The 21,689-nt window shown below is 35.3% G+C and overlaps 2 protein-coding genes across 6 annotated transcripts in view; one reads left to right on the top strand and one right to left on the bottom strand.

The window, feature by feature from the left end:
* Positions 1 to 14,148, top strand: part of LOC113499264 (transcription factor GAGA-like) — a 28,909-nt gene extending 14,761 nt beyond the window's left edge. For 3 of the 5 annotated variants that reach the window (XM_026879684.1, XM_026879677.1, XM_026879693.1), the window contains exons 6-12: positions 4,951 to 5,079; positions 5,514 to 5,637; positions 6,112 to 6,244; positions 6,533 to 6,851; positions 7,183 to 7,323; positions 8,556 to 8,612; positions 9,206 to 14,148. In XM_026879684.1, the coding sequence (XP_026735485.1) occupies positions 4,951 to 5,079; positions 5,514 to 5,637; positions 6,112 to 6,244; positions 6,533 to 6,851; positions 7,183 to 7,323; positions 8,556 to 8,612; positions 9,206 to 9,654 (1,352 nt within the window). In that variant the 3' untranslated portion in view covers positions 9,655 to 14,148. The remainder of the gene's footprint in view (positions 1 to 4,950; positions 5,080 to 5,513; positions 5,638 to 6,111; positions 6,245 to 6,532; positions 6,852 to 7,182; positions 7,324 to 8,555; positions 8,613 to 9,205) is intronic. The other 2 variants (XM_026879700.1, XM_026879708.1) reach the window with 2 other exon arrangements.
* A 425-nt stretch (positions 14,149 to 14,573) lies between these two features.
* Positions 14,574 to 21,033, bottom strand: LOC113492252 (H/ACA ribonucleoprotein complex non-core subunit NAF1). The gene is made up of 5 exons (XM_026869689.1): positions 20,456 to 21,033; positions 18,323 to 18,486; positions 16,430 to 16,536; positions 15,232 to 15,368; positions 14,574 to 15,099 (listed from the first exon to the last, which is right to left on the bottom strand). Exons 1-5 carry the CDS (start codon positions 20,842 to 20,844, stop codon positions 14,574 to 14,576), a joined length of 1,323 nt encoding a protein of 440 aa, XP_026725490.1. The 5' UTR covers positions 20,845 to 21,033.
* Positions 21,034 to 21,689: the final 656 nt, after the last annotated feature.

The following is a 21,689-nucleotide window of genomic DNA, read 5'->3' on the forward strand; positions in this document are numbered from 1 at the left end:
CGTGGCAAACATAAATACACCCACATAAAAGTCAGAATAAATACAGATAAATTACACTGCATAAATAATCGAAAATCCAAAGACTAGAATAACCTAAAAGTAATCAAAATCGTATCACATCATAATTATTGTAATAAGTATGTTCACGCTGCGATTTAAGGAAACCAATCTGGAAATACATTCACTGTGCGCAATAAAAATAAAGAATTATCAGACCATTACACCAGCATGCATATTATATTTTATACCCAGTTTCTACATTGTATCGTACATATTATTATAAACTGAATAAACTATTTTTAACTTTAGTTACACGTTAAACTTCTGTATTAAAATACATTTCTTAGAAATAATGAGACTGCGTACGAAAGGGCTATTTTTAAACTTATTTTTATAACGTAAGTCGTCGTGTATATTTTTGCGATTCCCGCCAAAACTGACATTTGTTTTCATTTTTATTTAACAAATTATCTTGATGGACAGGTACATAATGGAACGCGTTTGAAAATAGAATTAAAAAAATATAATGAATTGTTGCTTGTGTTAACGCGCTCTAGAAAGCTTACGCCACATTCTAAATTTAATTTGTAATACATAAAATTGTATCTTCAAAATGTACACCATAGTAAATTACTATATAGTTATAAAGCTTCATGCTGTGAATATAAATTAAACTGGCTTTGTACAAAAAATGTTTTCTTGGAATTCTGCAGTGCAACTTACTTAAACATACAGTGGTGATAACCTGTAAGCCAACTTTAAATGGATATGAATAATAAAGTTCTATACACTGATCAATTCCCCTTAATGGAATGTTAAAAGTAGAGTCTACTATTTTGTATTTAATTGATATATTTCTAAAATAAAGTATTATTAACTCCTTCACTTGATATAACTTAACCTTACAGTAACAATTATCCTAAATATCAAGAAAAGGGCAAAATACAACAATAGTAATTAGAAATTAATTTGTAATTAGACAACGCCGTCAAGTAGAAACGCAACAACAAAAAGTTTCCTATCAAATAGTGCCATCAGTCGATACTATAGTAAGAAACTCCACAATAGATCGCTCGCAAGACAATAATTTAGTATAATTTCCTTTCACAACATTTTGCACAATCACGGGCCCACACTGTTATAATCCATTGTGGTATATGTTTATTTGTTTTAACTCTGCCATTGTTCACGTTTTCATGCCATTATTATTATATGTACCAAGGTTTTTCGTTCTGCTTTAAGTGGTATACTCGTGTATTTTTGTATATTGTTCCTTAATCGTACTTACACCTTGTAAACACTTTTGTTTTATGTTAAGGTCTCGAGGCCGTATATTCTCAGTTTTTATTATTTCTGAGCCCATGGTTAGGACGTGGCAAAGTTAACGTTGCATTAGCGTGCTTCGAGCCATCTGGTGTGATGGTGTACAGACAATTAGGGAAAATTATTTCGTGGTTTTAGAACGCATTAGCCGAGGCAGAGGTCAACATGCCAAACCCACTGTGCGTATCGTGGCCCGGGTTTGATCCTAGCGTAGCACAAGACAAATATTTGTGTCTCCACGAATGCTCGTTTTTTAGTGTAGGTAGGTCTTGTACAAAACCCCCGATACAAGGATTAAATTCCTAAGAGTGGAATAATTTGTATGTATGTAAAAATGGGAGGTTACATTTTGGAGTATTTATTGTAGGTTTACCGAGATGTTTTTAGATAGATCCTCTTTCTCTGTTAATTAATGGCTCCAATGAATTCGAATAAAACGGTGATGCATGCTTTCTTAGCCCTTAATAAGCCGTACCTGTAATCATTTTATTTAAGTCCTATAATTTCGACTAATTCCTACATTATAATGACAACATTTATTACCATTGTTATCTTAACTTTTACAGTATACAGGTGAATCACATACATAATACATTTTTATAACAATGATACAAAGTTTTTCATTACCTAGACAGATCAGCTAGTCTATTTTTTACAATGAGTCACAATGTAAAACCCGACACTGTATGTGTTATTATATTTGTATGTGTAAATTGTACAATAAAAAATGTACGCCCGTGTGAACAGAATGAGACAAAGAGGTTTTTATCTTATATAAAAAATGATGATGACTCAAATAATAGTTCTGTTTGATTAATTTCTTACGAAAATTATGTGTACGGTCTAGTTAACACGCTCGGAAAACTGTTACTGGTGTTTTTTTTTTAATAATTAGCCTTATTTATTATTATTTTTGTTTTATGTAGAATGTTTTAGTGCAAAATATAGATATTGTAAAAGCACTAAAACTCGTATTTCCTTATCTCTTTATTTTTAAAAGTGAAAAAAAATCCTATTTAAAAATTGACTATTACGGTTCATTTTTTTTTATTTCCATGAGAAAGCTTCATAATTACCTTTCAACGTCAACGAAATCAATAAAGAAATCTAAGTTTTACTGGAATATTTTTTCCTCCAACATTAGTCATAAGTACCGGTAAATATTTTAGTAGTGTTAGCTTAGCTACAAATTCAAGTCAATTTAAATGTTGTCTGCTCGCTCATAATGTACAAATTGTAGACGTAAATAGGATACAGATTATTATGACGTATATAGTTAATGACCTAACTACCTGCTTTAGAATCATAATCATTTTTATTAAAGCCCGAGACACCGCTTAGTCGGTCGATACACTAAATGGATAAACCAGTTGTGTTAAAACATTTGTGACACGATACAATGGAAATTTGCAGTTCTCTTTTTAATTTATAAGTGATTCTTATGCTTCTCCAAAAAGGATTGCTATATTACCTGGGTTCATAGGTGTTGGATTACTTAAATATTTGTTTTTATTTAGTCTTTGGAATAACGTTATATCATTGCGAGACTTACAAAATCAAGTAAGGGCAAATATTATGACATACAAGTCCTTAATTATTTTTCTTCGAGGGGAGTCACGTTTTTAATTTATTCGTTACCTATGTCACCTATTATAAAGTCAAACCTTTTTCCTTTGCTGTATGAAAAGGTCTTTACCCAACTGCAGATTTTAAAAGTAATAAAGTCCGCATTCAAAGCAAAAGCTCTCCTCATACAAAACTGAAATATAAATATCCAGACGCTAAAAAAAAATAACTCATTGTCTACTTTTTTATTTTGTCGACGTTGTTTTACATTTTAAACGGACTGTTTGGTAATACATGCATTTGACACTTGTTCAGACGTGTTTTTGACTCATTATTATGTTTTTATACATTTCCAGTTGAATAATTTATGAGGTTTTAATGCCGAAAGGAAATGATATTTAATTATTGGATCAATAATTTCTAATATAGAATAAATTACTTGTCATGTCATGTTTAATATGAAAAAATATTTTTCTGATATAATTTATTATTTCTTGATAACTTCCTTTGCCTATCGATTTTGTATGTTTTGCCGATATTTTTATTGGGCTTCAGAACTACAAGTTTTTCTTGTCACACTTGAATGTAGATACGCTTTAAGAATTCAAATATTTATAAGTACAAAATAAAAACGTAATAAGAGATCTATAAGAGTTGAAAACAAAAAAAAATGATGTAAAAAAAAAAACCGTTCATAGTGCGAGCCCGACTATCACAGTTTATAAGATACAGCCTCGTGACAGACGAACGGACAGCCAGCTAATATGTACATAGTAATAAGGTTACATTTTACCGTTTGGTCAAGGAACCCTAAAAACTTTCATTGTAACCTCATAATTGTACCACGAATACAACAATCCATTTCCTGATTCATTCATAAGATTGCATCATAATTAATTCACGTTTAGTTGTAAATACGAGATAAAGGAGCACATGTGTGCATAATAGTGGAAACTGGTTGTTAGAACACACTGTCGTAAAGCATTGGAATGGAGTCGAATCAGATTTAAACTAACTTGAATCTTAATGTAGTACCTAGAAGTAAAGATAATAAACTGTAAATAAAATTTTGATCGAAGTTTTTCTCTAGATATCATTTCATGAGGTATTTTTAATCGGTTGAAATCTTTTTTTAAGTATTTCTAGAATGTGGTTTCGAATGATTAGGTTTTAATATTGTAATATATGTTTTATGAAATGAAAAAGTTTATTCTGCAAGTAGATAAATGTGAAAAAATAATTTATTTAAAGTAGCTGTGTTTGATATTATATTTCTATAGAGGTCCAACCAAACCGAGATACAGTTAGACGCTGGTATTAAGATGTATTACTATTACTAGGTACAGTTCAAACTGCTCAAGTACTAATAGAAGAAAGTACTACCCACGCAAACACTTTCACTGAGAAACAAACAACAATTGTGTAAAAGGTTAACAACTCATCATTTACGTGATCATATAAAAGACCTTATCACTAGAATTAATTTAAATTAATTTAAATATTCTTTTTAATTCCGTCGTTACACTTTTACCATTTTATTTTTGTAATAGACCATTAAAATTTTAATTATGTGCCCACCGACAACATTTAGAATGCAAATTGTCTTAATTAAACAATATTTAAGGAAATGTCACTAGATTAGTTACTGTAATAAATCAGTTAGCCCACAACATTAATAAATAAAAGATAAAATTAAATGGTGTGTTAAAATTTGTAACTACTTACAAAACAAACCAGATCATATCGAACGATTGTTCTCATTCGTCTTGCTAACTAATTACCTGATGAATGAGTTAGTAGTAACCAGAAAGAATGAAATGAAATGTGTCTCACACATTATACCAACCTCGGTTAATTTGGAACAGGAATAAAGTACTATATTTTGGTGTAGAATTCAAAGACCTTCATTGCGGCCTATTTAGTCAACATAGTAAGCGTGGTCAAACAGCTACCTATTTTATTTACAGTTTAGGTGTAGTGGAAAACTTAGTAACCAATCTGGAATATAAAATTTTGATTTAAGTGATTTTTTCTAACGTTATAATTTTTGTTGTCCGCCAGGTGTCCCCACCAACGACACAAAGCCACACGACGAAGCGAAGCCGGGCAGCATCAAGGTGGTACAACTGGCTGTACTTCAGAAACCCGCCAATAACGACCAGGACGATTCAGACGGTGAGCTCTCATTAGGTATCGGAGCGTTTCTTTTATTTATTTATCGTCATTTCATCGTCATCAAGCAGTCAGTATGTAGTAATGTCAGTTATGATCATATCAAGGAATATACATACAAGTAGATGTCTATATTCTATAATTGATACATTGCTTGTATATCTTTTAGTGTTGCTACTTTCTTTTTGCCATGACAGACAAAATGCTGCCTATATTAGTTATGAAGAAATATCTCAGCTTTAGTTAGAGCTGCTTTTACTTGTATTTAGACATAATTTAATGTGCTATAAAAACACTGTAGTCCTTTATTAATAATATAGCAAATATAGTTTAGTAGTAACTTCGAGTTTCAATTACAATTATTCGATTTCTTAAGCTTACTTCTCACCTACATCACATTTACCTCATATAGGTCCGAATTTATTCTAACATCCAAAATATTGTTTTACCAGATAAAGGCAACATCAAGCATTTGGAGGATGACGAGGAGACAGATTCCAGCGGCTCGGTATCGGACTCGGCAGCCAACGACGCTCAGGAGGGACGCCCGCATGTGTGCGATGTCTGTGATCTTAGGTGAGACAATATATATTCACCTTTATAGGTAATATACATATATGGAGCTTAAATTTACAATCCAAAATTGGGTGCTGTATCATTTACAATGCGTGTTAGGGTGACAGTTTAATGAGTTGCAGTACTTTGTCACGTATTCCACAGCCAGGATTTTATATCAAAGAATTAACTCGTGTAAAAGACAGAGTGTGATAGAGGAGGTAAGTAACAGTCGAAAGGGGAAAAATTGCAAAATATTTGATCAAATGGAGAAATTTGTTCGAGACCGTACCTTTTATTACATTCCTTTATCCATAGGAAGGCAAAAGCAAGGGGTTTAATCATTTGGGCTATATTTCACTCAGGAATAGCTTTAGGAAGTGTTCCATAGTTCATATTAGTAATAATCAAACTAAAAAACCAACTAATTGCATCTATACAATATTATTTACATTTACTTTATTAATTAACCGTCTTACTATCGTCCACCGCCAGGTTCCAGCGCTCGTCTCACCTGACGCGACACAAGCTGACGCACACGGGCGAGCGGCCCTTCACGTGCGGCGGCTGCGGACGGAGCTTCGCGCGCTCCGACAAGCTGCGTGTACACACCAAGATCTGCGAGAAGGTATGTAGCGTACTACAGTGCGGGGGATCGATACCAGTAGACTTGAGGACGGATATTCCAAGGCGTAAGTGAGGATATGGTGGATAATGACATTGATTAGGTGGTCGGAGTTTCGTAATGAACATTAAATCAAGAAGGTTAACAGCATAGATTGGTTCAATAATAATGTAAACTTAACAAATCATAGTTTGATTGGATGTTGCTGTTTTAAAAAGATGTAATTATTCAAAACCTTGTAGTTTGCTGCTCTCGTTTAGTTAAAAAAATCTCAACTTTCAAAAATTGCAGGAGGACCCAACTGTGGACATGGCTAACGACACATCGAGCAGCAAGCGCGAGAACAACTCGGAGGTGATGTCGGGCATGGTCCGCACGACGCACCGCGAGTCGGGGCACCTGGTGTTCACGGCCAGCGGTGACGTCATGCTGCCGCCGCGCGCCACGCCCGTGGTGCTGAACGCCACGCTGGAGCCCGTGCGCAACGAGCTCAACGCGGACAGCCTGCTGGACCCGCCGCGCAGGGGCCGCGGCCGCCCGCGCAAGACGCCGCTGCCGCTCACGCCCAAGATCAAGAAGAAGCGCGGCCGCCCGCCCAAGACCTCGCTCGGTACGCACACTACACCTTCTCACTAGTAACCGCTGTGCCTGCCATTAATATTAATATTTGCAAGTTACTGCTGCAAATCTTTCACTAACAAGTTCACGCTTATTTGTGACCTAAACATTTGATTAATTTAATCTCTTAAAGTAAAACTCTGCAGAAGCAAGACAACAACAAATCTTGGAACAAGATCTATCCTCCGCAAATGTTACTTTAAAACAACAAGCTTACTTTAAAAGATGGTGATAGTTTGGACTTCTATTGCCATTTCTACTAGTCCAAAGTTTCTTGTGTCCCTGACAATTCTAGCTCTTATATTATAAATATTTTCCGGCAGACATGGAGGGTTGTGTCCTGACCGGCGGCACTGTGATGGGCCCGAGCCCGCAGATGTCTCACCTGACGCCGTCCGGCCAGCAGCTGCTGCTCAAGAGGAAGCGAGGCCGCCCCCCCAAGAACTACTTCATCAACCGACAAGGTACGTGCAATAGAACTCTCGTAAAAGTACCAATTTTGTTATTTTTTGGAAGTAGTTTTCATTAGGTTACGAACAACAACAAATATGCATTTGTGTAAAAAGTTCCATCAAGATTGTTACTTTTATTTGTGTACCTAATTAAAGTATATTTAATGTAGAAGAGTGAAAATTTCTATGTAAACCTTTAATGTCCGTTCGATTCGTTTCCTATAAATAAAATAATTCTACCCAAAGCATGGTATAAAACATAATTTAGTAAACTTTGCTTTCATTAAACTTGACGAACAATTATTACTTGTCCTGACTCACGAACGGAATGTTTTTGTCATGAATAATATCCGAGTGTTATTGTATTACTCACTATGTTTTCGTTATTTTTGTTATATGTGTGCGTTTATAGCAATTTTAATATGTGTGGACGTATCTAGGCATCTTGATTGAGTCATTGATTACCTTGTATAAGTATAATCAGCAACGAGAGTGGATGAAGACCATTATTTACAAGTACAGATCGTTTTATTAATTGGTAACACCTATACCCTTGCCGAGGGTGTCATTTTAGTGACGTTGTCATTACAAGAAGTACAATCATATGCAATAAGTAGTTATTGCTATTGTGATACAAAAAAGCTCAAGCGAACACAACTTTTACTCTAAATACGCATTTTTTGAAGGTAGGCGAGCGTTTTTGGAAATTTTAAACTACTCATCGACTCTACGTGCTGGTTTTACAAATACATTTGCGGTAGTCTGGTTGTTTATAAGAATTTGGTTGGTTTTCTGATGCAATAATGTTAGCAGTTGATGTTATTTAGAAATGTAGATAGAATTTGTTGTTTAATTTTTGTAGTTACTTTGTTAATCCTAGATATGTCCACACGAGGCCTTTGCATTTTGCTTTATGTAGCGCTGCGTTGGACCTATTCTCATACTTATGTCATATCATATGTGTATAATATGACAGCCAATGAAGACGTTTCTTTTTAATGTCTGTTACAATAGTGTTTTTATCCAATCACAAAAATTAAGAGCCCATTTTTATTTATCAATAATCGATTTCTTGATGTCCCTAGTTGAGTTGAGTTTTTAAGATGTAAAAATAACATGAAACATATTTTTATAAATTCACATATGTGTACAGGTTTTAAAAGAAAATGTACTATTATTTTAAATGTGTAGAGATTGGGTCCAACGTTAGATTCGCTGTTTGGCTAACGCACCTCTTTTCTTAGGTTTGGATCTTGATATGTCAATACCGATGCAGTACGGGATCGCGGTCAACAAACTTTGTTAGTATAAAACACTTTTGACGCATGCAACACTGCCCGCTTACTTGTAATAACATACAACATTTTGGAAACAATTTCGTCATATCGGTAAAACAGATTTCGTGAACAACTGCAACTAAAACAGAACTAAGACATGAGAAGCGTTAATTTGTTTCCAAAATGTTGTCAGAACAAGTATTACGGGTAGTCACAAAATTGGGAATTATTCTTTGGTACTAATCGGTGTTAATACTACATTATTTTATCTTTTCATAGTAAACATAATATTGCCCTTATGCAGGGCAAATAATAATTATCATAGAAAAATAAATACAAAATGGTCGCCTAAGAAATGAAAAATCATTTAATTTGAACCGCATTAAAAAACCCGAGGTTCTGAAATGACGTCTTGACATGAATTGATGTTACTAACAATACTAATTGAAGCACCATAAAACGTCTAGATGAATGTCCTATTTTTTGCTTTCGCATGCTTTTTAACCCAAGCGTCATTATAACATATTGGCGACTGAACATACGCATGAAGAATTGCATCTAAACTAACCACGAAAATCTGCGTTAGACCGGTAATCACGGAAGATATGTATTTCCAGACGGACGCCCCAACGAAAACTACAACGCGACAAACCTACCGTTCGGCGACTTCTCATACCTTACCGAAATGATCTACAACCCGCTCGCGTACGGCTCGTACGGCGTGACCAGCGTGGACCCCGACCGCAACGTGGACACCGACCAGAGCATGAACACCGAGACCTCGCACGACAGAACCATCGACGTGTCGGACTCGTCCTCCGACGACGACGACTCGCGCGTCGAGCCCGACGACAACGTGCCGCCCGTGGCCATGGAGACCCAGATCATGACGGTGGGCGACTGCCAGATCGTGAAGCTGCCGCCCGCCGACGACAAGGACGACAAGTACGAGGCGGCCGAGCCCGCGCCCGAGCCCGCCGTGTCCTCGTCCACGCCCTCCTCCGTCACCATCACGCCCATCACCACCGTGGGCGACTGCACCATCCGCCCCGTCGACAACACATAAGGGCTGCTGCCCGTCTTGCTCTACCCCGTATACTTCCCACAGTAGAGGCCGCCGGTAACCAACGGTAAAACCACCGCTGTTCCCGAGACCGCGCTATCGGCAGCTCGCACAGCTTCAGGTCTCGTCTCAACAGTAATGGTTTTAAACGTTGGACTGCGGCTCGCGACACGAGCCCACGCTGGCTGGTGTCGCGCGGAATGTGAATACGACTAGTTTGGGTTCATTTGCGAGCTCTAAGTTGAGAATCAATGCAAGTTAAGTTATGTTGCGTTTGGAGGATCATGTGCGGTGTATATTATGTTTATGTGACAGAATTGTTGAAATGTGCGTTATTTTTATTTGTATTTTTTCCGTGGATTTTTAGTTGCTAGAACAACATGTTAACAAGATCAGTTTTAAAATCAATTGTGCAAAATATGTTTCTTTAGTAGCTAAAAATGCATGTTGCGTCTGCATTTAAAATTCAAAATTGCAGCTTATTAAGGTGTAGCTGGAAAGATTTTCAAAACAATATGGGGTAGGCATTAATTATATTATTGTGGCAGCATTCACATGGAATTACATGGTCAGGGCTGGTGTATGGCGGCAGACCGAAGTGGACACGTGACATTACTGGGGAATACATTTCAAACAGTACTGTTACTAAGATCTACTCATCAGTAGCTCTTGAATATTTATTATACAATTATATTAGTGAGACTATTAGTGCTTCCGACATGTCTATCCGTTTTCTGGGACTAGATTGAGATGGACGCGTACAGTTTTCTGTACACAGGTTTCGTACTAGGTGTTACATAAGTAATCAACTCAAGCCGTAGGAAATAGTGCTAAGATTTATTTCCCTACGGAATAAGTGCTTCAAATGCCCGCCATATTGTATGACCATGTAAACTCGAACTTTCTCAAGTTACACATCAATGTCTTCCCGTTCTCGTGATGCTACCACAATGATCATCATGTATTTACTAATTAAAATTCAAGTGACTGTCAAAAATGCATTTAGAATTGGTGGTGATGAAATATTTATTTTATTGGTGAACTAATGTACCATAATGCCATAAGCTTTACATAATTTTAATCGTGATACTCAATTAGAGGACTTGTATACTTATCAGAACAAATATTAATTGTCACAATATTGTGTTTGCGTACCGCGCGAGGCGACATCACACGACGCACCAAATGTGTTTAGCTATGATTATGAATACGTTGACAGGACTTTTAGGCAAGGAAAGAGGAAATAGATAATCATAATCAACTTTTACAAGCTAAACAGTTGACAATAGACTGGGAAACAATGGCTTCCGAATGTATGCTTTACCTCATTTACGTAATCATTTTTTACAATAACAGTATGAAGTATAATTAATAAAGGCAATAAATATACTTCAATGTTAATTGATTACTAGAGAGCCCCGCGCGGTACAACAAACAAGTTTTACGTATAGATGTGTATTTTGCGAATATCTACATAGAGGCAGCATATTTACTGAGTAATAATGTAACAGTGACACTATTTAGGTACGCGATGTTTATGATAATGTGCACTTAACGTTGCCTTCACTGTTTTAATCGTTTAAGGGTGTTACACACCACCGCTGGGGCTGCATACTCGTGGCACACATATAACCACCACTTAATGAACTCTAGCGGTGGTCTGTAAAGTATTTTCTTGACACTCCTCAAAAGTATTTCTAATTATTTTTACACGCGAAATCTCTCGATCGATCTGATTTTGTTTTATTATAACGAGAGACTGACTTCCATTACGTGAGGAGGAAATATTTTTGAGCAGTGCCCGTGTGTTCGTAGCGTCTGATTGGCTGTCTATTTTACGTTTATTTTCTATTATAATTTTTTAGTTAGTCGTTGTGTAGCAGGGCACACGCTGTTTCGCCTTTTCCATATTCTTAACTGTATCAATCTCTGTGAATATTAGAATGTAGAACGTAGTGTCTTAGATGAATATAAAACTTAATATTCTAAATATTAACTCGACAACACCACACTAAGAAGTGATACGACTAAGCTACATATTTTTAGCAGAACATATTGTATTGACATATTAACAATATATTTGTTTACTAGTTTTGCCTGTAAAAGCAATGTTATCGTACCGTAGTTTAGTATGTCGCGATCCCGGCAGCCTAGCGGCGGCGCGGCCTGTCAGACAGCCGACCGCCACATATTTTTCGATCAAACACCTTTTAGTTCCTCGTTCGGTTCGATAGAGACTATATAGAAGTCTACATACATACATATAACGTCGATGTAATGAAAGTATTAAACTCACTACTATGAAAATCATAATCATTATTTTCTTTTTAATCTGTACAGTAGTAGATATAGTTCCTAACTTGTAATCGATACAAACTATAACCCTTAAATTAATGAAGTAGATGAAAAGTAATATTTCTTTAATCGTTTAGAATTAAGTTTATATTATGATCAAATTTTGAGTATATCTTTTTTAGTATTCACTATTAGTGATAGTCGTCGAATTGTTTAAGTATCAATTGCGATATATTTTTACGTATTTAATGGAAGACTGCTCGGATTCGTTTTCTGTTAACGTGTATCGTTTGCGGCTCGGTCTCGTTGGTGCGGCGAGCAGACGCGACTCCCAACACGACTTGCGTGATCCCAGTCGTGCGTACTTACATCAGACCGCAGTGGTCTGTCCATCGCAGCACCCGCTCCCGCTCCAACGAGCCGAGTCCAATTAATTATAATTTTAAACATTTTGACATAAATGAAGCCCCGAAGAGGCATGTAACCATGAGTCTCAGACGGCAAGCTAAGCTTATTGAGAATTATTTTAATATAGGAATCTGTATTTTTATAACGAAACTAAGATAAGTTGATACAGTAATCAGTTACTCCTGTATGTCACACGTAATAGTAGTAAGCTGTGTTTAAGTTGTGTTTACAAGCGCCTATTGGCTCCGTTGTCGTTAAGTTTATTGGTTCCCTTCGAGGCGGTTGGACGGTCACTATCTACATATATCTGCATTTGGTACTGTTAGGATAGAGAGCAATAATTAGAAGATTGGAATGTGTGAAGTATGATTAGGCCTGAAGAATATTATTATCTAAAGATTTGGCTTCAATTTATACACTATTTGTAAGTGTTCTATTAACTTAAATGAAATTGCTAAGAAATTTACTGTATAGGCATAATGCTGAGATTTAGGACAGAGATCAAATTGTCTACTTTCGACGGAATTGTCAATTTAATCAGACATTTGAAATTGTTACTTCACTTTGTAGGAATGCGCTAATGTCGTTTGGAGTTCAGATTATGTAAAAGGAGGTTAAATTAACCTATATATGTAGATACTGATTGGAGGTTTTATTTGGACAATATGGTGGTTATATCGGACGTTAGAATCGTGAGCATTGATTGCATTTATATTTATTTTTATATTGGTGCGATGTGTTGCAAAATTATTGAAATGATTTACATGTGAACGTTTATTTAAAGAGAATCGATTTATTTGTATACGCTGTCTAAAACTTAGTTATTGTACACAAAAATGCAAAGTTTTTTTAGTATCACTTTTGTCTCTATTGACGATAATCGTGTATGCTATTATTTAATCTTAAGGCAGCACGAGATTAATGTTTATGTTGAATTTTTGAACTTTACTATAATTTACTTTGGCCTAATCAGTTTTTTTATGTGTAATCAGTATTATACATAGCACGTTAGTGATGTATTCTTGTCAGTTATTGCATTTCATCAAATCACGCCTTACGCATTTTAGCATCTAAGGTAAAGTGCTACCACCAAAACTTTCGATGTGTTCACTATTAAAATATATGCTATTTATAAGCAGCTATTTGGCAATTTGAAGTCAAAATATTGTATTTAACTATTCACAGCTAAAGGCATTTGTATTCACGAACATTTTATCTTATTAGCCAAAACACATTTTAGATGGAACTTAGCTTTCACTAGATGATTTGTCACATTATAACTAAGTTGTGTATAAAATCTGCTTTTTATATTTTCAGTTGTTACATTTTGCTCCAATTTTATAACCTCAACTGTTACAAGACTTCAAATGTCTCCAATGTCACTGATAGTGCTATGTATACTACCACCTCAGTAACGTAATATTAAACACCCTGTATCCATTTATTTCGTCGTAGAATTATATAACATTTTACGACCGGATAGTTTTTAGATCTAGTTTATTATGTTTAGTTGTAATCGACGTTTTATATTCCTGTATTTTGTGAAATGTGCATCATTTTACGTTGTGATCATTTGAGTGCAAAATTATTATATATTAACCAGTTTACTTTGACGGTTCGTCAGTTAGGGCAGCAGATTTAGACAAAGCGTTTATGTTTGCATAGTCCGAGAGCAGTATTTTTTAGATGTAATCTTTATTATTAAAAACTTTTTTATTTTAACATTATGATTACGAAATTCGATCGTTAGTTAATTTCTAACATGAAATATTTAATAAAGAAATCACAAAATTAGTTATTTGTGTTTGATTTTGACATTTACCCTATCCTCAAAACTGCACTTTTTTTTAAAGAAAACAATGCCTTACTCAGCTTAGCTTTTAGGATCCAGAATGTCGACCCAACGATCTCAGATATACCATGGCATGCATTTATTGTTTTCAAAATAATATAAACTCCATTGATGATTTATTTTTTATTGACATTCCGAATTTATGATTATAAATATTCACAAGCACATAACTAAAATAATAAGTATATAAAAATGCCAGATCTAGTAAAAAAATAAAAATAAAACATGTAAGTACTGTAATATAATCATCGTTTATTCCATATAAATATAAATTTATTTTTGGATAACCACACTTTAGTATTGTTAGACAAGTTACTGCACTAACTATCGACTAATTATTATGAGATAGAGCTTACAGCGGGGCCGCCTATGTGGGGGGCGGCGGCGGCGGCGCCGTGTTGAGCCAGGCGGGAGCGCCCCACGGCAGCAGCAGCGGCGGCGGCGGGAAGCGCGTCGGCCAGCCCCCCGCCGCCCCCGCCGGGGCCCGGCCTGCCCCCGCCGGGGCCCGGCCCGCCCAGCCCCAGCCCGGCGCCCAGCCCGCGTCGGGCCCCGGCGCGCGCGTGGCCAGGCTGGCGGGCCAGGGTCGCCCCGCGCGGGGGAATGCGCCCGGCGGGTTGCTCCGCCGCGAGCCGGCGCAGAAGGGGTTGCGCCCCCTGCTGGGCCCGCTGCCGAACCGGCTGCTGGACTCTGAGGGTCTTTGGTTGCGCCTCTCCGGGACTTTTCTTGTGTTTTTGGAAGTCTCACCGTCTTCTGAGTCTTCTGTTCTGTTCTCTTGTCTTCTCTGTTCCTTCCTGGCTCTGTTTGCTCTGCGCTCCTCCTCGTCATCTGAGTAGTCGACTTGATGAGGTGGAGGCTCTTCATCATGTAACCATGATGCGTCAGAACCTTTGATTCTGAAATAAAAATAATTTATCAATAAAAGAATATTGCTAGAAGGGAGCCAGAAATTTCAAAAATCTAATGCAGTTAAAAACTCAGTCGTTTTTCAATTAAATCTGTCTACTACGTTGACTGTATGAGCTTACTTCATGAGTTCAGAGAGGAACACGTAGTTAGTGTGCTGGCTCATGGGCGCGATGAACACGTCCATGCCGGGCTGCGCGCCGCGCTCGCGGACGTGCTCGGACGAGTTGAACCGTACGCAGTAGTGAGGCTCTGTGACCTGTCCACAACAAGAGATAGTAAGTACTATCTTTATAAATGGTATATCTATATCTTCTCTACACATTGAATTAAACTTAATTTTAATAAAATATTTTAAGCCTTTACATACTTTGGATATATATCTTCAAATGAAAACCAATACCTATTGTTTGAATGTCATATAAAGAGAAATAATTAAATAATTGTAAAGCGCGAAATCCAGTTCACTTAATTAATCACAGCTGTCAAGTATCAGTCAAATAAATCTAAAGACCTACAGGAATTAAACCATTACTTCAATCAACAGAGTAATCGAAAAGCTTATGAACGGCTATTTAAGATTTATCTGCAGTCGTAAAATCACCATTACACAACTCTGTCGCCTGCTTATGGTAATGTCTATACACATTCATATTCATATTTTTATGGAGTATAAGAGTCGTTAGCAGCTGTAATTCGCCATTATAGCGTTATTTGTAGGCTGCGTAATCTACAGAGATGTAAGACAATATTTACACTGGATAAGTGCCAAGTGAAGTAAGTACAACCCTTGAGCAAAAATGTCTAACAGTTTTAAAAGGTTTTGGCTGATCGCCTAATAAGTTTTTTGACCTGAAATTGTCCTAAGTTATGGGGTGAACTGATAACTGTAGGACATTTGTGCCGAGTTAAATTTGAAGTAAAGCCAAGGGGTAAATAAAGTATCAATTTTTATGAGAGTTTTTTTGTAGCATAGCATGTTTTAGTACAGTTAGCTAACGAACGCTATAGAAGTCGGCTAACTCGTATAGATTTACAAAGTATTGTTCAGTAAAATGTAGGAATTGGTGTTTAATATGTTTTAACTAGACTATATTTCATTTTTTAGGTTTTTTAATTCTATACATTTGTTTTATAATACGTATCCTACTATAATTATAATTTTAAACAAATTGTGTAGTTATTCTGAAATCCTGATTGTGTTCATTTTATGCTGCTGACCATACAATATCTTTCTATAACGATAATCTCTCTCTCGTTTAATAGTTCAAAGGCAAGTTATAAGCATGTATTAAATTTAGGATATTGAGTAATACTTACAGGTCCAAATACATCGAATACCCGTCCAAGGGCTTTGGCGCCATTTTCAAGGAACAGCACGCTGTCTAAGTTAACGGCTGGTGTCTCTGGCAATGCGCGAACTATAACTGTGGATAAAGTACACTTTCAATAAAACAATATTTGTAAGGTAGTTAATATGTATATCGCAGAGTATATCTCTTGCTGATATAACAAAACAAGCTATTGAAAACTTCAATCTTCTTTTTCAAGTTAAAAAACACTGGTAAAAGCGCGAGTCGGACTCGCAACACTGAAAGTTCCGTACAAATAGGTTAAAGACAAACAGCTCGTTAAGGTGACAAATAAATTGAGAGTATTTGTCACCCACATTTGTACAAATTTATTACCGTAACAATGTTGCTTAACCTCTGTCGACTATCGGTCTACTTCTGTGGTTCGTGAAATACAGTCTGGTGACGGACAAACAGACAGACATCGATAAAAGGGGCCGTTTTAATCCTTTGGGTTCGGGACCCTAAGAACAGAGCTCTAAAGCTTCACCAGTTATAAGTTGGTACAAGACTTATTGCTTTTTTGTTTTGTTAATTTTAATCATAAGAAAACCAACTAGAGTCGAGACATTTTATACGCCAACAATAATAAACAATACAAATAAATAAACCAACGTACGGGTAAAGAAATGTAGTATTTGTATCGATTGCAAAAACACACGGAAATCGATGGAGGTCACGGCAAAGGCTCGGGGGCAGTCAAGGGCATCCACCGTGACTCGTACGGGCCGATGTCTCCAATAAAATCAATGTTAACTCACTAAAATCTTTATGTAACTCAGAAGGGTTATAAGTAAAGAGTTTATTAATGATTGGCTGAAGTATTTTAAACTTCATGGGATTTTTCTGTTTGCGAGCGGAAAGGCTTTCTCGTTTAAAGTCAAATAGATAAATTATGTATTTGTTTCTTTTCAGTGAGCTTTTGTATAATAGTTATGCATTTTAGAGGACAACAAAGAAATACAGACATTTAGCTGACCATGCAAACGTTATTTTGTCATAAAAATATTTCTAAGCAATCTGGTGTAGAAAAATATAGTAAAAAACCTTTTTGATAGTGATAGATAGTGGCCGATTTTAAGACCTACTAAAATTATATAAATCAATTATATATTTATAAAATCAATTAACAATTATATATTATATAAAAGAAATTGTTCAAGCTGTTATGGAAAAGTATCTAACATTGTGAAACGAGAATTTTATAAAATGTAAAATACATTGCTGGATAAAAGTTTCATCTAATTTTTAAGTTTATTAATCCCTCAAATATTCAATTAGATGTTCAAAGTTTAAGAAAAAACTGCATATTATGAATCTCGAGAGCATAATATAGTTTATATGCAGGTCATACAATAATATCGTGTGGGAATCCCGACCCGGGTCGAGCACTTGGCTGCAGCGCCAATTGGGTCGGGTGGGTATAAGTCAGCGCCGGTTCAATTATGTACGAATAGCCTTTCCATTTACATAATATGTATTGTTTTATTTTTTAATAACGTAGTTGTGAACACTAGCATTGACACTTACGACGACGATACAGACATTTATTTGTCAACCTCTCTCAGTACGAATAACGACAGTTCAAAAATATCATTTCGACGTTTAGCGTTTGTTTTTAATATGAAATTATATGTGTCAGACAGGTCAATCTTATACAATTACAGTTTTTTACCGGTTACCGACTACCGAAAAATGATTACCAGGGACTCCACGTAAAAAGAGGACATAACTTAGTCTCAATGATCTTAGCCATTCGATTTACAATTTTTTTTTATTGGCCTTTTCACGTTTCATTAAATTCCTGAAAGAGATTTTACTTAAAAAGCTTCAAATATGTTTTTTTTAGTTTAGCCCTTACCTAATCTATCAACTATACTGGCAATGGTTCCGATCTTCGTGGTCTCCTGGGCGGGCAGACTGATGGCAAGGTCCTCTATAGGCGGCAGGTCTTCAATGCCCAGTTCTCCATTCACCTTTGGGGCTTCTGGTTTGGTAGTTCTGCTGTGGCCTTCGAATTCATCTCTGCAAAAGAGGTAAATTATTATAAATTGATATAAATACTCCAAATGAATTCAAGTGGTCAACAGCACAAGAGTAACCATTTAAACTCCCAGTGAAATGTCTTAAGGGTTGATATCCGAGTTAACAAAAAGTTTAAGTGTTTGAAGTCATAAAAAAAATACATTTTACTGTTATTAAATATTTTTAAGACAATAAATTGATTATTGCTGAGTTATTTTGTTTTAATTATAAGTACGTCGTTAAATACGTGACTGGAAACAATTACTTGCTAGTTAAATAATTAAAGCTCTTTTTGTAGAGTATGATTTAAAAATTAAAATATAATCAAGGACAGCTGTATAACTTCCAGCCTTAGTGACCCAAATAGTAAAGAGGTTAGTGTCTAGGTCAAATATTATACTCACAGCAGACAATTTACATACAGGGTGATGATAGAAACAAAAATTAATAATGAACCTCAATTTAAAATTACCCTTCATACAAAGTCATTAACTATACTAATATTAATAGGATTTTTGCGACTTTAGATTAATCTCTCAAAACAGTTATAAAGTTATTTCACCAAAGGCAAGCCATAATAGTTGTGAGTGTCAAAGATTACATGTTAATGTGAAAAACTGCATGTCATCTTGTTTTAAATAAGCTAATAAGGCAAAAAGTGATCAATCATTCATAGAGAACAGTCACAGGTACAAACTAATACTATCACATACAAGCTGATGAAAAAAATTCAAAAATTGATTTACTAGCATGATAAGCAATCAATTTGAAGCTAAAACAATGACATTCAATGTTTTAGTGATAAACCGATGCAATGTAAACATTCAATTTGCTCTTATCTCCCTGACAAGCTTACTCAGTGGTTTCACAATGTCAATGCAAAAGTTGGCATGATGAAAAATGTATTTGTTCTTGTTTTGTTTATTGTGTAATCTACTATATTATTTGTCAAGTATCTAAATAATAAGTGGTTGTAAGTCACTAATAAATCTCTATCAATTAAATCAAAAGAAAATTAATATTAGAGAGTTCTTTGTCTGTTTCTTGTATTTTTACAAAAACAATTAAGTCAAACAAAAACATTTAAGAGATACTTATGTCATTAATTATGATATGACATTTTATTTGTTTTAATATCATTAATTTTCTTTGATTAGTTTATTTATTGTTTGTAATAAAATTACCATAAATTAAGAAAACGTGACATTCACTAGTTTGAAGTTGTATTATGAAACCTGCAAATTTAAAGATTAAAAGTTACCACAAAAAAAATGAGGGTACATTAAAAAAACATTTCAACTCAGTTACTCAAAAAAATGACTTCATAACAGTATGAATGGAAACAGCTTAATTAAATATTGCTTTAATAATATAAACACTAAGTTACCAAACATCTTTCAAGGTGAAATGTTACTTAAATATTATGCAGTGAACATTTGCCGAGTATGACTTGTGAAATTTAACACTTTCAAAAACATGTTTTGAAAATATATTAATTTGGAATTACCATTGTTAATTTTAATTCTAGTCAAGAGTTCTTTAATAAGAAATTTGATTCCTGAAAGTAAAGTATTCCAGAATGTTTTTCAAATTGAATACATAAAAGAGTCTTTATTCATATATATTTCATATAAAGAGGCTTACAATGTTGTGTATCTTATGTTAAATAATAACTCATTTGTAGTGATAAAAGTGTCTTTCACATATTTCTTATGAAGCTTATGACTTTTAGTAACAAGGGTCAAATATTGATAAATAATTTCAAAATTGGCTTTTATATAATATTAATGTTTTACTAAGGTATAATAATATTAACTAATCTAATTCTATGGACTAAGTTCATCTACTAATAGCAATGGTACTTACCTTTGTTTTTACACTACATACACCATGTGTGCATAAGACTTTACTTATGTATATATGAAATATTATAATGAATAAGCATTATGAGAGTGTGAGTGGTACATACCCACTGGAGACCTCATCGATGTCCTTGACGGAGTCGACGTCGCTGTCGCTGGAGTCACTGGAGGAGTCGCTGTCGGACTCGCTGTCCGCGTCCCGGTACTCCGTCACCTCGTACTCCACCACACCGCTCTCCGCGCTGTCGATGATCATGTGCCTGCTCACATCCGCCTCGTCCACCCCTCGCGGCCTCGACAACGGCCCGTGAGCACACGCATTTATTATATTATTCTTCAACACCATTTCACTAAGTTCCGCAGCATCAGAATCATCGTTCCCGGTATTCTCATTCGAACGAGTCTCTGTGTCGTCTGAATCCGAGTCTGAACCACCGTACTCAGCTATCAAACTGAGAGACACGTTCTTGTTATTGCTAAGATCAAGGTTCTCCATTGTTGTGAACGTACGCACATGTACCACAACCGAAATTTACTCACAATAACTTTAACTAATGTATTACAATCGCGTTACTTGATTTTAACTAAGATAGTTGAACACGTGAACTTAATCGGAATTATTTTGAGACAAGAAAACAAAAGTCGCGAAACGATTACTGCAGCAACATGACAAATGACAATTCTGATCACAGATTACAAAGCAAAAAATGTGTTACCCAATCAGTTGTTATGTATTTGAATACAAGTCTTTTAAGCTATAATTTAACTAGTTTAACCCGACAATTTTATTCTCATTTGTTTTTTTTATTATGTTTTTATTTTAAGTAAGTTTCACATTCTGAATGCACAATTATATTTCAGAAGAGAGGGTTCGAAGTCTATCTCTGATCTAAAAATATGTCTAACAATAGACCGTAATAGGAACAAAATATTTTTGATACCACAATACTATGACAAACTTTACATGGCTGCACCGGCTGGAGTGGTGGAGATAGAGAGTAGTAAACGTTGAAAAAGCACCAAATACTTACCTTACCATGCATCTATATTCTAGAAATATGTAAGTTTGTGAGAAACAATATTATCTTATTTACTAAACGTGGAGACAGACATGCAAACAGGTCACTAAGACACAAAAACCGACTAATGCTACCAACTTCTAATATGAGCCTACATTCCAATAGTACCTATGTAATGTCTATAAAAATATATAATAAACTACCAGAAGCCCTAAAGGAAGAACCTAGAAATATAATATTTACTAATAAACTTAAACAAATACTCATAAATAAAGCATATTATAATATTAAAGAATATATTAATGACAAAGAATTAAAATAA

The sequence above is a fragment of the Trichoplusia ni genome, chromosome 1 (genome assembly GCF_003590095.1).
Source record: "Trichoplusia ni isolate ovarian cell line Hi5 chromosome 1, tn1, whole genome shotgun sequence".
Lineage (NCBI taxonomy): Eukaryota > Metazoa > Arthropoda > Insecta > Lepidoptera > Noctuidae > Trichoplusia > Trichoplusia ni.